The sequence below is a fragment of the Camelus dromedarius genome, chromosome 16 (genome assembly GCF_036321535.1).
Source record: "Camelus dromedarius isolate mCamDro1 chromosome 16, mCamDro1.pat, whole genome shotgun sequence".
NCBI lineage: Eukaryota > Metazoa > Chordata > Mammalia > Artiodactyla > Camelidae > Camelus > Camelus dromedarius.
In genome coordinates, this window is record NC_087451.1 from 13,362,293 (window position 1) to 13,379,345 (window position 17,053).

The 17,053-nt window shown below is 38.6% G+C and overlaps 1 protein-coding gene across 2 annotated transcripts in view; it reads right to left on the reverse strand.

Annotated features, from left to right (window-relative positions):
* PPM1D (protein phosphatase, Mg2+/Mn2+ dependent 1D) overlaps window positions 1–15,199 on the reverse strand; it is a 47,081-nt gene extending 31,882 nt beyond the window's left edge. The window contains exons 1-2 of one of the 2 annotated variants that reach the window (XR_010384440.1): window positions 14,506–15,199; window positions 529–757 (exon numbers count right to left, since the gene is read on the reverse strand). Coding sequence is in view for 1 of the 2 variants with exons in the window: in XM_010990460.3 (XP_010988762.3) it covers window positions 529–757; window positions 14,506–14,977 (701 nt within the window). In the remaining variant the exon portion in view is untranslated. The remainder of the gene's footprint in view (window positions 1–528; window positions 758–14,505) is intronic. The other variant, XM_010990460.3, reaches the window with a different exon arrangement.
* Between the last annotated feature and the right edge of the window lie 1,854 nt (window positions 15,200–17,053).

The window sequence follows — 17,053 nt, forward strand, 5'->3', positions numbered from 1 at the left end:
TCTTACATTTTAGTTTGTATCATAAAAATATTATGCTGAAGTCAAATTCAGTTCATAGTTTACAAACTATCTATACACATGAGACAACAAGTTGAAACAGAGGTTTGCAGCACATATGGCTTAGAAATCAAAGGGAAAAGCTGAAGGCTAATTCTAACAAAATTTTATTCCCAAAGCCAGATTCAGACTGTCCTACTCTGGCACTCTAAGGGTTGCTCTGTCCAGATTCTGAAGGGCATGCCAATCAGTATTTGTGTAAAAGGTTTTCAATAAATCCTTGTATGTATTGTTACTTGAGTGCCTTTAAAATATCATTTCCTTTTGGAGTAAGCCATTATCAAAAACAAAACAGTCAATTCAAAATAATAAAGATAAATATGAATACACATGGGTACTTTATCAGGCAAACTAAAAATCTGTAATACTGAGAAAATAGCTTCATTAAAAGAGAGAAGTAGGTCAATCTGGTTAGTAAAGCAGAAAAGGACCAGAACCAAGAGAGGAAAGACAAAATAGCACAATGATTACCTCCCACCAAGTCCTTCGATTCGTTCTCTTTCCTTGGGAAGTTCTGGCTTATGGTCCTGTGTCACCTCCACAGCTCTGATAAAATCATCCTTCGGGTCATCCTGAATTCCAAGAACTACCCCAGAGTCACCCACATGAGCTACATACATCTTCAGGCCCCGTATGATGACCACACTGGCAGTTGTCCCTGATGTGCTGGGAAGACCTGTCATAGTCTTTGGCCATTCTGCTGTAATAAAAAATAAAATATTTTACTCTTCCAGGTACAAACATTAATACTGTGGCAGGAAAACAAAAGGCAACATATGCTAGATTAGCATGTTAAAACGTGAATTAGCATAGGAAAATATTTTAAGAAAATTACTGTGAAAGCTATTCAAGAAGGACTTGCAATAATCCCTTCTTTGATATACTAATAAATTAATTTTATAAGTAATGAAATTGTATTATAACCATCAAACCAATTCTATGAGAAAAACATTACAGGGTAGATTCACTATTTCTGCAGAGTCTTAGTCCTAACTACATTTAGCTGCAAGAATGTGTTAAGAGTTTTGGTATCACACTGCCAGTAGCTTATCAAGTTTATTGATCTCTCTCCAAAAAGATTTTCAGAAAAAGCTACTTGATTTGTTTTTTGTAATAACTCTTGAATATTCATAACCTAATTAAATAACAGTTTGAGCACCCATTCTATACCACGTTCTGTGCTAAGAGCTTTATATGTATTATCTCATATAATACTATCAATAAACCTATGAGATAGGTAAGATTAGTACTATTATTTTCATTTTGCACATAAGAAAATCAAAACTTTGAATGGTTAAGAAATTTTCTCAAAATAACAAGTTTTCTAAATGGCAAAGATTCCATATATTTAATTTCAAAACCCAAAGTGACTGATTATATTCGCTGTCATTTAAAAATTCTGAAATATTCTGTTGTATTAAATTACAAGTTACAGTTCAAGATATAGCAAACAGTCCAAACACTGACATATGCTCCCCATGAAAATCCTACTGAAAGGACAGAATATAAATATTAGAAAAGTTCCATAGCAGTCATGAAACACAGAGAAGGGCCCTCAGAAAATCTGAGAAATTCCTGGAATTTTAAGCAAATGGAATTATATTGAGAGAAAAATCAGAATGCAAAATTTGTAATCCAACATAAGGAAAAAGCACAGTCAGTAAAGAAGGCAGTATATCAGTATTCCCTGTTAACAGAGTTCCAGAAAAGTTCAAACTCAGAGGCAGTGCAGAGACTGAAAGGAAAACCCTAAACCCCTGCATAGTATAAGATGAAACATCTTATTTCCTAAGCTGCCAGTAACTATAGTACCTCTCTTTTAAGGAAAGTGGTGCATGTGCCGATAGGGACAACAGGGTCTTCAAAGGGGATGAGGGAGAAGAAATAGTCCCCCCTAAACTGGACTGTTGCCACACAACTTTCACAGCCACAAAGGCTTCTCTAATATATTCAGGCTAACTGGCTCTTTTCTTTTCCAATATTATATATGCTGAAAAGACATCTCTTGACCCCTACAGAGCATCTCCCCATCCCATCCCATCCCATCCCATCCCATCCCATCCCATCCCATCCCATCTCATCCCACAGATGAAACCCACTCTACAGAGTGACCTGTCACTCCCAAAAGAGGGCTGTTTGCAAGATACAAAACAATGATCTTCACAATTGCTGAGGGAAACCAGAACAGCTACCAATACTGATGAAGCTAGAAGTTCATACACATAGGCATATACGCATATACACATGTAAAACCATCTGCAATACTGCTAGACACAAGTTAAGTCCTCAATAAATTACAGCTTTTGCTGCTATGACCATTATGTATTTAAGAAAAGCAAACAGCCTGATAGGTATCAAATGGATCATGCAAAGAGAAAAGGGCCACAAAGAAAACACTTCCGGAAAAAGCGAAAGAATCTATGGATAGATTACTGGCATTGATAAAGTTCAGTAAGGTTACTAGATTTGACACAACATTGTAAAATGACTATAACTCAATTAAAAAAAGTTTTAAAAAAAGGTTATTAGATATAGTTATACAAAATGTCAATTATATTTTTATAAAATGGCAACAAAAATCATAAAATGTAATTTTGTAAAAATAAAAAGATACCATTCACAAAAGGCAGCAAAAGGTGTGATACATATTTGGGAACAATGCTAACAAATCTCTAACAAGAACTTTATGGAAAAGTTGTAAACCAGTGGATAAACAGAACAGTGAGCACAGAAACAGATCTACACATATTTAGATATTCGGTATATGAATGGTGGATAAAGTATAGACATTCAGTAAATGAACTTGGACAAAATAGAAAAAAAATAGTAACTTTGGGTCCCTGATACTAAACCAAAAAAAAAAAAAAAAAAAAACAAAAAACAAAAAAAACCACCTCAGTTCCAGGAATGGTAAAGACCTAACATGAAAAGCAAAGCTAAGATGCTTAGAAAAAGCAAAGGAAGGTACTTTCATGATCTCAAGGTAAGGAATGATTTACTAAAGACAAAGAATGGACTAGCCACATAAGAAAATGATTGTGAAGTTATATTACTATCAAAATTAAGAATTTCTCTTCCTTCATCAAAAGATACCTTACTGAAGTGAAAAGACAACTCACAGAATGGAAGAGAACATATCTGTAATATACGCACATGCCAAAGGAACGGTACCCAGAATAGGTAACATGCTCCAACAAACCAAATCAGTAAGACAGACTATCTAATAGAAAAATGGATAAAGGCCTCTTACAAATGAGGAGATCCAAACAGCTAAAAGCATGTGGAGGTTGTTCAGCTTCTTTAATTAACAGAGAAATACAAATTAAAAGCCACAATGAGTTACCACCACCTAATTATCAGATTGCATAAATCAAAGTTTGACAACAGTAAGTGTGGTTAAGAATGTGGAGCAAGAGGTTCTATCATCAAGTACTGGCAGGAGTATAAACTGGTACAACTACTTCAGAAAATATCTAGGCATTTATATATTAAAGGTGAAGATATGTGTGCTTTGGCTACTCAGCACACCTAGATATACACCATAAATTAATGTATATGTACACATGGTACACATGAATGTTCATAGTAGCATATGGGCTAAAAACGAGCAACAATCCCAATGTCCTTCAACATGACAACAGACTACCCTACATGGAATGGGTAAGCATCTCACAAGAACCCTGAGATAAAAGAATAGACACAGCATGATTTTCTTCAACAACAAAGTATCATGTTTATAGGCAATGGGAAAACTATTAATAAAAATAAGTAAATCACTATAGAATTATCATCCCAAAAGTCAGGATGGTGGTATCCCTTGGGGAAAGATAGAAATATGAGATCAGAAAGGATGTACAGGGGCTTCTAGAGTGCAGGCAATGTTTTCTTTCTTAACTGCACGGTGTTCATTTTATGATTGTCCATTAAAGTGTATGTTTTATGGCCTTTTCTGTATGCACGCTGTATTTCACACTTTTTTTTTAGTTAGAAAAAAAAAAAGCAGGAAGAAGGCATCAATTTTGCAAGCAAAGATCACAGCGGACAGCTCCCTAGCCCATCCAGTTCTGCAGTTTGGTTACAGACGTCATTCCTAGCAGCTCAGCCTACAGTGTGATGTATGCTTCTTTAGCCCTTTAAATGATTTTATGGGTTAACTACACCTCTTGCTAAAACCTTCTCTTTTCCTTTTAAACAAGCTAGAATAGATTGTTTTTTGCAGCTAAGAACCTGGGGAAAAAAAGCCTATTATCACAATAAATATGAATAAGGTGAAACCTCAGAAAGAACGGTTCTAAAGCACATTGAGAAAACAAAATTCACCCATAGTATACAAGTAATTCAGCTGTTTGCAAAAAAGCACCTAAAACAAGATGGAAAGGAAGGGGAAAAAAGCCAAAAATAAAAAGGTTATTCAAAGCAATGTTAATATTTAAATCACATTTTTGGTCAAAAGAACTAATATATTATACAAGACATTCTGCAATGATCTAAAAATACTGAACAATCCATGCTTTCTCTATTCACTTGAAATGCCACCTTTTACAACATGTTACATTTTGCCTCAGATCTATTTCTGGACTCATCCTACTGATCTATATATGGTGCTTTTTTTAATAATTGGGAGTTTAAGTATCCCCTAATTATTCTTCTTTTTCCAACATTCTCTTAAGTATTTTTCCAACTGAACTTCAGAAGCAACTTGCAAAATTAAAAAACCTGTAGAGATTCTAAATGAAACTGCAGTTAATTTCTGTATTAAGGAAACTACCTCTTTTGTAATTTGTCTTCCTTTTAGTCTTCCTTGTTTTCTACTTTCATTTTAATCTTTTAATTTTTAAAAAATGACTTAAAAAGTCACATTAAAAAGACAGTATTGGATAGGATATTAACTTTTAAATAGTATCCTTTAGATAATATGCATGTCATGGAAGTGTCCTTTACAAAGACTTATAAATTTTGTAACACAAAAATACAAAAATTCTTAGTGAAGTAAAGTTGTTATAATTAAGTATAGAATGTATATGCTCTTCACGATAAATTTAAAATTGGGGTGCTTATGTACTTACCATGTACTAATTAATAAATACTGACTCATTTAACTCTTGAGAGGTAGGTACCATAAAACTCTATTTTAAAGATGAAGATACTCTGGCACAAGTAGTAAATGAAGAAGCTGGGACAATGCAACATACTCGTCATCACTGTGCTATGAATTCTTACAGAATTCTAATGCCAGAGTAGACTGGAATTGTGAAAGGCTTCAGGATGCAATTTTAAAACATGTAAAAAACAACCATCAAAAGATACGCATATTCTTTAACCAAATAATTTGGCTCTGGGAAATTTTTTTCCCCGAAGAAATAATCCGAACGGAGGGAAAGGCTATGCTGCTTTCATGTTAGCCCTCACTGATGGTATTAAATACAGTACACACCTGCCTGGCACACATTCCCCCTTCTAGTACCAGTACTAGCACCCCAACTTTGTTATGGAGTACACAGCCTCCACTGCATCCAGTCTTTAGTGGATCTGAAAAACTTGCTTGCTCCTGCCCTAGGTATAGGCAAATGATCTAAACTGTCACTCTTTCAGATATTTGCATCTTTAGACAGAAAGACATAAAGCCAGAAAACACTGGAGCCGATGCACTCCAGACACTAAAACCTTTCACTGAGTGTCCACCAGCTCCTACCCCCTAGAGCCCCAGGGACACTGTGGTTCTGTCCATCCTGAAACCTAATTTAGCCTTTACTTTGGTTCTGTGAGCTACCTAATATCCTTTCAATAAATTCACATGTTCTTTTCCCTCCTTAACATAGGCCAAGTCAGTTTATGCTACTTTCAAAGAACTGTAATACAAAACTAGTACCATAGAGTAGGTTGCAGGTAACTGACCCTCAGAAAAATGTCAGTTATGGAACCAATAAGGGGTAGAAGGCATCTAGACTCTTGCTCATATTCCAGATAGTAACCAGTAGTGAGATAGGGCTGAATTTATCGATAAATGGTAGTCAGATAGTCTACGATCAGCATACTAGCTTAGAACAGTGTTAATAAAACTTTCCTGGGTCAGCTAATACAAACATAGACCCCACTCTGGCCTAAAATTCCATGCCTGAGAAATAACAAGACTGTTATGAGCTGAACTATGTCCCTCTGAAAAAGATATGCCGAAATCCTAATACTCAGTACACCACAGAATGTGACCTCATTTGGAAAGAGGGTCTTTACAGAGGTAATTGAGTTAAAATAGGTCATTAGAGAGGGCCCTAATCCAATATGACCGGTGTTCTTATAAGAAAGGGAATATGGACACAGAGACACACACACAGTGGGAAGATGAGGTAAACACATAGGGAGAAGGCAGCCACGTGACTGGAGTGATGCAGCTACAAGCCAGGGAATGCCAGAACTCCTGGTAACAAAGCTAGAAGAGGTAAGGAAGGATTCTCCCTTAGAGCTTTCAGAGTATAGAGAGAACGTGGTCCTGCCAACACCTTGATTTTGGACTTCAGGCCTCCAGAACTGTGAGACAATAAATTTCTGTTGTTTTAAGCCAATCAATTCCTGGTACTTTGTTATGGCAGTTCCAGAAAACAAACTCAATGATATAGAGGAAACAATTCAAAGATCTGGGGAATAGGGATCTTAGATTAAGTCTGGTATATGCATATGCATCCCACCTACCCAGCCAAGAAAGGTTCAGAAGACTCTCCTCAACTTTAATACTTACAGAAGCAATTAGGTAAACACCAAAATCTTTTAAACACATTTTACCGACTCTTCTCTCTAGGCAAGAGATACTAAGGGAAGAGGTTGCAGGGAAGATGGATTTCCTGATCTCTGTGGGGTGGCAGAATCGTCAGGTGACAGATCAGATAGGAGCAGTTAATCACCCAAAGATAAGTTGGTAGGGTTACCTCACTGACAACATGCCAGGAGAAAAACTGGATCTCCAGAAGGATCATTCACAAAAAAAACAAGGAACAAAACAAACAGATCAAAAAATTCCAAGTTTAGTCAAAGAACTGTTAACCTTCTTCAAAGTGATGCGCAGCCATTTTCACATGTATATGTACACCAAGGAAAGAGAAATACTCATAACATTGACTAACTGCTGAATGATGGCTCTAAAATGATAATTCCAGAGCTACAAAACACAACCACAGTCCATTGGTCAAGAGCTAAGGCTCATGTAGTAAAATGACTATAACTTAATAAAGAAATGTTTAAAAAAAAGAGCTAAGGCTCATGGAGGTCAGATACTAAATAGACAAGACTTTCAATTCAGTCCACCTCAGATCCACTGGAATCTCAAACCTATTCTCAAATAACCTCAGCAATTAATAGCTTGCCCTCACAGCTCTTAATTGACTGGTGAGAAAGCCTATTACGGAAGAAAAGGCCAAGTGCAAGACTTTGGAACATCCCATCAATGATATTCGCCTCTGAAATAGTAAACTAAAAGCATTATCACATCTCTCAAAGGTTAAAACATGAGAGCTGGGGTGGTCATCCTACATATTCTTCTATTCTACAGTCTGACCACTGCAAAAGTCTAATAGCTCTTGGAAAATGACGGTGGATTATAATCAAATGATGATTTCAGATGCAGCTGCAGCTCTGGTTCTCTACTGGAACAAATAAATAGCCTTGGCTAGCTGGTAAGTGTCCAGCAGCAGGGCCCTGACGAAAATGAAACTGCTCCCTAGATTCCTGGAAGTATCGATGTTTCTGATCTGAGACCTGCTTCTTCAGGTTTACTTCTTCTTTTTTCTGGGAATAATTCAAAGAATTTCTTTTTCTTGACTCAATAGAGAGTAAACTGCCAACAAAATAAACCATCACTCCCAAATACTATCCTAGTATCTAATTCCTACAAACAAGGCAGTCTCCTACAGAATCAGAATCCACCATCAAAATCAAAAGACTAACATTGATATGATACCGCCGCCTAATCCATAGATCTCATTCAAATTTCATTAATTATCCTAACAACAATAATAAATTTAATAATAAAGAATTTATAATAAAAGGATAAAATTCATGATCTCTTGTTATATTAACTCGTCATGTCTCTTTAGTCTCTTCCCATCTGGAACAATTCCTTAGTGTTTCCTTGATGCTTTTTAGGAATACCAGATCAATCATTTCAAGAATGTCTCTCAAGTTGGGTATGTTTCATGTTTCCTCATGTTTGTAATCAGATTATGCATTTTTGGCGGGAATATCACAAGTGTTAAAGATGATGTTCTCATTGCGGGCAGAATACAGTTGCAGTTTGTCCCATTAAAAGTGATCAAGCTACCCTTGATCTCTTAATTAAGGTGCTGTTTCCCCCCATAATCTTTTTCCTTTTGTAATTAAGCATTTCATAGGAAGATTATCTGAGATAATGTAAATATCCTTCGAGTGGGTTGAATGGTCCCTCCCCACCCCAGTAAAAGATATGTCCACCCAAAACCTTCGACTGTGACCTTATTTGGGAAAAGGTTCTTTGCAGATGTAATTAGGTTAAAGATCTTAAGAATAGATCATCCTGGATTAGAGTGGGCCCTAAAACCAAACACAAGTGTCCTTAAAAGAGAAAAGAAGGGAAGAAGACACAGAGGACATTAATAAAAGACAGTTGAGACTGGGTGATGCATCTACAAGCCAAGAAATGTCAAGGATAGCTGCCAGCCACCAGAAGCTAGGAGAGAGAACAGAACAGATTCTCCCTCAGAGCCTGGAAAAAGGAATCAATCCTGCTGACACCTGGATCTCAGACTTCTGGCCTCCAGCATCATGAGAGAATAAATTTCTGTTGTTTTAAGCCACCTAATTTGTGCTAATTTGTTACAGCACCCCTAGGAAACTAATATAGTAATCCTGTTCCTTAATTTTTAACTCATTAGTTTTAGCATTCATTGATGTTTCTCAGATGAATCAACTATTATTTATGATGGTTACCAAGTGCAATTTTCTAATTCTACCATTCTGTCTACATTTATTAGTGGACTTCTACAAAGAAAAGCTTTATTCGAAATAGCCAAAAACCACAGACAATCCAAATGCCCATCAACAGGTGAACGGATAAACAAATTTTGGTATAGCTATACAATGAAGTACTACTCAGTAATAAAAAGGAATGTTGATATATGCAACAATGTGTGGTAGCAGAGATTATCTAATCCTGATTGAAAAGAATGAGTGATTAACAAAAACAGAGAAAAATAGGTACTTGATAAATATGGCAAATTCATTCAGAACATGTGATGTGTGAGAGGCTGAAGGTCCTTAATAGTAAAAACTGAGAAATAACAAAATAAAGATACAGGTTTAAAATTCCATGATTTAATAGAAATTTTCTTCAAATTCAGTTTTATCTCACTTTCACTGTCTTTTTCTGTAGCCTTCCCATGCCCCTTCTTCATCAGTTGGTCCCTGTCTTTAAATTTAAGATAATGAAAATTACCTGACAAATCTAGAACCAACAATTTAGGTTAAGATCAGCTTCTTCATAATTCACTCATTTGGCCAAATTCTTTTAAGTAAATGCTCTGACCTTCAGTTGAACAAATTTAAAAAATAAAACTTCCATTATTTCATCTTCCTTTACAAATACAGTGGCAAATTTCCTGTAATCACGTCAGAGATCACAGTCCATTTATTTCAACAGTATGTTGCTATCTTTCTAATGGCTCTCTTGATAACATAAGTCAATGAACTATGATACCCAGGAATAAAAGCTGCACTTTGTTCACTATCTTCTCTACCAAAAGAAAGAGGTAATAAGAACATTACTTCCAATGAATAAACCTAAAGCACAGGCAAACTTTAAAACATTATTTCTCAGAGGGCAAGCATAATACAGTAGTAAATTCACACATAGGAATAATACACATAAATTAGGCACATACTATAACTTAAGATCAAGAAGTAATGAAAATAGAATACACAAATAGTTCATTCAACTTAATAACAAACAACTCAATATGAAATGGGCAAAAGACCTAAACAAGCAATTCTCCATTTCTTCTACGCTGTCCAATTTATTGCCATATAGTCGTTCATAGTTTTCTCTTGTGATCTTTTGTATTTCTGAGGTGCTGGTTGTAATTTCTCCATTGTCACTTCTTATTTTGTTTATTTGTTTCCTCTCTCTTTTCTTCTTGGTGAGCCTGGCCAGAGGTTTGTTAATTTTGTTTATTCTTTCAAAAAACCAGCTCTTGGTTTAACTGATTCTCTTGTTTTTTTAATCTCTATATTATTTCCTCCCTGATCTTTATTATTTCTTTCCTTCTGCTGATTTTAGGTTTCGTCTGTTCTTTGTTATGTTTGTTCTTATTTTTCTAATTCTTTTAGGTGGTAGGTTAGGTTGTTTGAGATTGTTCTTGTGTTTTGAGAACAAGCCATTCTCCAATGAAGACATACAAATGGCCAATAGGCACATGAAAAATGCTCAATATCGCTAATTATCAGAGAAACGCAAATCAAAACTACAATGAGGTATCACCTCATACCAGTCAGAATGGCCATCATAAAAAGTCCACAAACAATCAATGCTGGAAAGAGCGTGGAGAAAAAGGAACCCTCCTATGTAGTTTGGTGCAGCCATTATGGAAAACAGTACAGAGATTCCTCAAAAAACTAAACACAGACTTACCATATGATCCATCAATCTCTCTCCTGGGCATATATCCAAAGGGAACTCTAATTCGAAAAGACACATACACACCTATGTTCATAGCAGCACCGTTTACAATAGCCAAGACATGGAAACAACCTATATGGTCCATCAACAGATGACTGGATAAAGCAGCTGTGGTATATATATGTGTGTATACAAATATATATACCTATACACAATGGAATACTACTCAGTCATAAAAAAGAAATAATGCCATTTGCGGCAACATGGATCGGCCAGGAGATTGTCTTTCTAAGTGAAGTAAGCCAGAAAAAGAAAAATACCATGTGATTTCACTTATATGTGGAATCTAAAAAAAATGACACAAATGAACTTACTTACAAAGCGGAAACAGACTCACAGACACAAAAAACAAACTTATGGTTATAGAGGGGAAGGGGATGGGAAGGGATAAACTGGGAGTTCAAGATTTGCAGATACTAACTACTATATATGAAATAGATAAACATCTCTTAGGGCTAACCATGCAATTCCTTGCCCAAAGTAGCTGTTAGTTTAGTTGAATTTCTGAGGGTATAACAATTAAATTGTCTTTCCTTACTTTTTTTTTAATTAAAAAAAAATTTCCCCTTTCAAACATTGTGGTAAAATACAAGAGATGAATTATAAAATGGGTAAAGCAGGATCTTTGCCCCCAAAGACCTGAAGATTTAGCTGAGAGGCAGATAAAACAAACATAGCGGTTATCTCACAATGGTCTGTGTGATCTTGACTGGGATTCCACAAGGCCAAAACTATTTTCATAATAATTCTGAATTTCTTCACCCTTTACACTGTGTTGACATCTGCACTGATGGTTCAAAAGTAGTAGTTGTAAAACTGCTGGTGCCTTAGCAGGAGACAAGACAGTGGCACCAAAGTGAACTAGCATTCATTGTATTCATCATAGCTGCCCACTTAGTTTTAAAAAAGAAAAGAAAAAAAAAAAAAAAGCAAATCAGTTTCACTTCAAACCAGGTGTCCTTGATGATGCAATAAAAATTCATTTTATTAAACATCCACCCATGAATATGTGTCTTTTTAACACTCTATATGACAAAAAGGGAAGCATGTGTAAGGCTTCTGCTGCACACTGTGCTGTTTAGAAGAAAAGTACCTGTGATTGTGCAAGTTATGAAAGGAAGAAGCCACATTTTTCATGGACCAACATTTTTACTTGAAAGACTGATAAAATGTGTTAATAAGACTTGGGCACTTGGCATACACTTTCTTCAAAGTGACCAAAGTGAGTTTTTCACTTCAAGAAAAACAACTGACAGTATTTGTTGCCAGTGATAAATTTTTAACCGCAGCTTAAAAATCTCTTATTTTAGAATATGTGTATTCACTATGATGCACTTGCTAGCTTCCCAATCTTAAGACTTTTCTGATGAGATGAGTGATATTAACTGATGAGATCAGTGATGTTTTTAATATTGTGTCATAAAATGCATCAGTTCTTGGACGGTCTGCATACTCAGTGAACCATTATTTTCCAAATGACTAATACACCATGTCACAAAATCACATGTGGGTAAAAGACTGATTCAAAAAGCAATAGAGACCAATGGCTCTTAATGTAAAAATACAAAAGTTCATTGATAAGTTTTCAGATTCCATTTTAAGAAACTACCACTTTGATGTAGAATATCCACAATTATCTGAAAAGACAAACCATTTCTCCCTTCTCCTACTACATCTGTGTGTGAGACTGCCTTTTCTTTAAATAGTCCATCAGACAACACAGAACAACATACTGAATGCAGAAGCAAATATGAGAATATTTCTTAACTCAATATTTCTTATTTCAGGAAAAAAAAGTGATCTTTCATTAAAAAATGTCAACATACAATAAGTTTATTTTTTATAGATTAATAAATCTTTTTTAAATTTCTCAATTTTAACTTCTCATGCAGTGAATATAGTAGCTATAGCCCACATAAAAACTCTCTGGGGTCCTAAATCATTTGAATTCAAAGGGTTCTGAGAGCAAAAAGTTTGAGAGCCACTACTACAACCCAATGAGAATTACAAAAGTGGAAACTTGTGTCAAGACTTCCATATACTCAGCATACTCTGTTTTAAATTCAAGTTTTGAGAATGGAGTACGAGGTTATCTGCAGAACAAAGCAAACTTTAACAATTGGTGTATTTGGCTCTGAACCATGCACGGGAGTGAAATCTTGGTTCATACAGTACAAGTATATCAAAAAACATACACACTCACATTTAACAGCATGGTTTCTGCTTTATTTTTTAAAATGCTCAAGTAACAGTGCTCATACTTTATCCTTTTGGTGAAAACATGGCAAATTTCATGTTGCTCTAAGTGTACTGCAAAATAAACTGGACTCTAAATAGTTCTTTGTGTCTAATCTTCCTCTATCTGGTCTTGCTGTCCACTCCCACTTGCCCTGCAGGCAATGAAATGACATATTTCTGGAATATACTGCAGTGCTCTCAGCTCTGCCTACACAAAAACAAAACAAATCCATAATAGGGACCTCTGGGATTGGATGGAAAACGCCTCCCACAGGCGCACTGGTTGTTCTATGAGTCAATCAAATAATTCTTGGCAGAAAGCCAGGCAAATAGAAAACACACTTTGAAAGAAGCTGGTATACAACTCTGTGAGACCTTTTTAAAAATGTTCTGTATTTGACCAACCTTTACACTCTTCTCTATGTCCGTCCCACTGCTGAAAATAAAGCTACCAGTATGCTACCATAAATAAGAGGATTTTTTAAATGACAGAAGTAGCATTATCTTTTCTCTTAAAAAAAAAAAGATCCATGCCATTCATTCACAGCAATGTGTAAGCAACTATAACTCTGTATGATACTATATGCTGGGTACAGAAAAACTGGCTGCTTTAGAAAACATTTAAAACTTAGATGAAACTACAACTACACCAATTTTTTAGAAATTAAGATCTCTAATTCCTTTTAGCATATCAGTGATTCCTTATCTCTTGCTACTTTGACAGGCAGCTACAATTTACAAGTACTTTTAACTAGGAACTACTGGGAACTATCTGACAGCAATTACCTAAGGCAACTACCAAAGGGGGAAAAAGTGCACTTTCAAAAAGCCCGAGCTGAATTTAACACACTGCCATAACGTGGGGCCAGCCTGAGTTAAGAACGCGTCCCGCGCTTTTGTTTTTCAGAAGCAGTACGAACATAAAGATCCTAGACAGCAAAGATCAACACACCAAATTTCTTCCAAGGCTTTAAGTCGCTGGATGATCACTTTTCGGCCTTTCTAAATTAGCCAACTACCAGCCACCTGGGGTTTATTTAGAGGACTGACACCACCGATAGGAGGCAACCGATTGGGACAAGTCCTTTAAGAGCAAAATTATGACAGATTAGAAGGAAATACTAATTCTTGCCATCTCCCGCTTCCCTCGTGCGTCCCAGGTAGCAGCAACATGTATTCAATTCATCTTTTGGCCAAAATCTGGCGCCAGGTTTCAAACATGTTTTCGCTGGCCGCCACTAAAGTGAAGCCGCCAAGGGAGGGGTCTGTCCCCCACTGATCCTTCGGGGATGGACACTGAGCGAGGGGAGTCTGCAGGGAGACAGCAATCCCCCACCCAAAGCCACTTTGTTTGCCCGGACCCACAGCCTGGAAGGCGCGCTTAGACCCAGAAGAGTTCACTCCCATCAATGGACACTGAGCGCTCTCGGTGCCGGGGGCCCGCGGTGCCGGCGCTATAAAAGCCCTCAACTGCCTGAAAAAGAGGCGGGCGCCAAACAAGCCGGGGAACTTACCCAGTTTCTTCCACATGGCGAGGTGACAAGCGAGGAAGCCTTTGCGGATGGCAGCGCACACCTTCGCCGGCTCCGACGAGGTGAAGCCCTTCTGCTTCTTGATGAAACCCCACAAGTGCTCGCGGGCAAACTGTGCCGCCTCCCGCCCGCCGTGCCCGTCGCACACGGCGAAAAAGGCCACCGAGGAGCGGCGGCGGCAGCAGCGGCCGGGAGCCGGCGAGGCCCCGGCGTCCGGCGGAGCGTCGCGAGCCTCTCGGGCTGCCGCCGCTGGGCCTTTCCCCGAGACTTCGCTGCCAGGAAGAGCCGGCGGCGACGGCAGCGGAGGCGACGGCTGAGCCAGCGACCGCCGCGGCGAGGGCTTTTCTTCGGCAGCCGGCTCGGGCTCCACCACGATCTGGGTAACGTCCTCCATGTACTTCCTCCCGCCCTGGTCGGAGAAGACGCTCACTCCCAGCGAGTACAGCCCCGCCATGGCCGGCTGGCCGAGATCCCGCCGGTCCCACGCAGCCCGCCGAATCCGGCGGTGGGAGACACACTCGGCGCTAGCCGGCCAACTATTGTTTATCTTCGACGACGCCGGGAAGGGGGAGGGGGCGGTCCCGGAGGGGGGGCGCGCGATGTCGGGACTTGTCCGCGAGAGCTGGGCCGGAGCGCCCCGGCAAGCCGAGCCTAGCAGGTGCGCCTGCGCAATGCGCCTCCCCCGCCTGCCCGCGCCCACCACACAAATCAGATGTTCTCCCCGGCTGACGTCACTTGGCTCTCTGGGCCTGACCAATCCGGAGTCGAGTTGGAGCGAACCCGCCCTCCGCCCCCAACTGTCGCTCCTCCCTGCAACGGCCGCGCTCCCTCCTCCCAGCGCGGGCGCAAGGCCCGCGCGCAGCCCGGGCGGCTCTACCCTTGCAGTGGGCGCTTTCGCCCTTCGGCATTTCGGCCGGTGCTGAACGTTCATCAGACAACTTGATCTGTCACCTTTTTGCTCAGTCCCGGGGACCGTATTGCAGCCTGCTGCCCAGGGCGTTCCGCTGCTCTCCTTGCAGGGAAAGCCGTGTAGGCTCGGGCCTCCCACGAGTGTGGAGAATCTGGGGGGGAAAGACTTTGCATTTCTTGAAGTGAAATGGCGGGAAACCTCACTTTGGAAGGTCGTTTGTGAGCAGGCTGGAAAAAGCGTGGCACTCTTGAACTAGATTTGGGGGGGGGGTGTGAATCCGGCTGGGACTTGAGAAAGGCAATCCAGCTTGTGTTAAGAAAACTTGGGAAATTTCCAGCTTCGGCTGCACAGTCTCGATTCACATAACTAGGTATGTCAGACACTTTAAAGGGTTATTTTGTAAACTAACTTTTGACAGTTATTTTCAGCTTTCGTTAAAAGTAGTACTATCTCCAACGAGCCCTGGGTGCAGCATTTTACTCCTTCGGCGACATCACTTGAATTTACCACTTGAAAATAGCATGCAAAAACTGCCCAGCGCTCCACTGCTCCAACAGTTTGGTTATCTTCGCCCAGTAGGTTACAATCTTAAGCTCTAAAAGCTTTGCACGAATTTCCACGACATTAAAATAATTCTCAGAGTGGGCAGGTTAGTGTGTTCTCAGCAGCAAATGTTCTTGTAGTGAATCAACTTAAAGTTTACTTTTTCAGTTTTTGGTCACTTCACCATCCACTCTCCTGTGTTCTCTTTTCTGTACAAACTTAGAGATGTTCAAATGGAATCATACTAGTACTAAAATGAGAATGGGAAAAATGTTCATACAATTGACACAGGAAATAGAAATAGAAAAAAATCCTTATACCAATAGGAACATAAATAAGCAAAATCAGCTCAAAATGTAGAAAATCTAAATAGATCAATTAAACTAAAAATGTAGTAATGTAATGCACTAGATCAGGCATTCCGGAGTGTAAAAATAATTGGGAATAAAAAATCCCAACTTGTTTTAAAAGATGATCATAATCCTGTTATCAAAACCTAACAATTATAACACTAGAAGGAAATCTATAGACCATATTTTATAACTGTAAATGCAGAACACCTAAATGAACTATTAGCAATTCTAATCCAGTAGTCTCCCTACCACAAGACCTGCAGGAGAGAACAGGTTGTGTAGCTCTGTTATTCATCTTAAACAGCTTACCCACCTGCCCTTCCCCTCCTAGAGATTACAAAAAGATAATTCCACCACACTCTATAATCCTTTTCACTCAGTCACAACCGGTAGCCTCCAGGTCATTCGTCATTACCCTGATTAACATCTCTATGCTACCCTCTACTTCTATTAAACTGATTCACTACCCTGCTCTTCACCATCCATCCTAACCATTTCACTCCACCCTTGAGATTTCAACATCTGTTATCAGCTATTTCCTCTTTATTCATCACTTCTTCTCTAAAGGTTCCTGTCAACTTCCTGTTCCAACTGAAAACTGGTTTACTGCAGAACAAAACTACCTCCCTTAGAAACTTTTCAAGTACTAGAGATTATTTTTCCTCTCAAAGATATTCTTATCTTCAAACCTGCTCCTCATCTTGCCTCCATTTCTCTTCCTCCT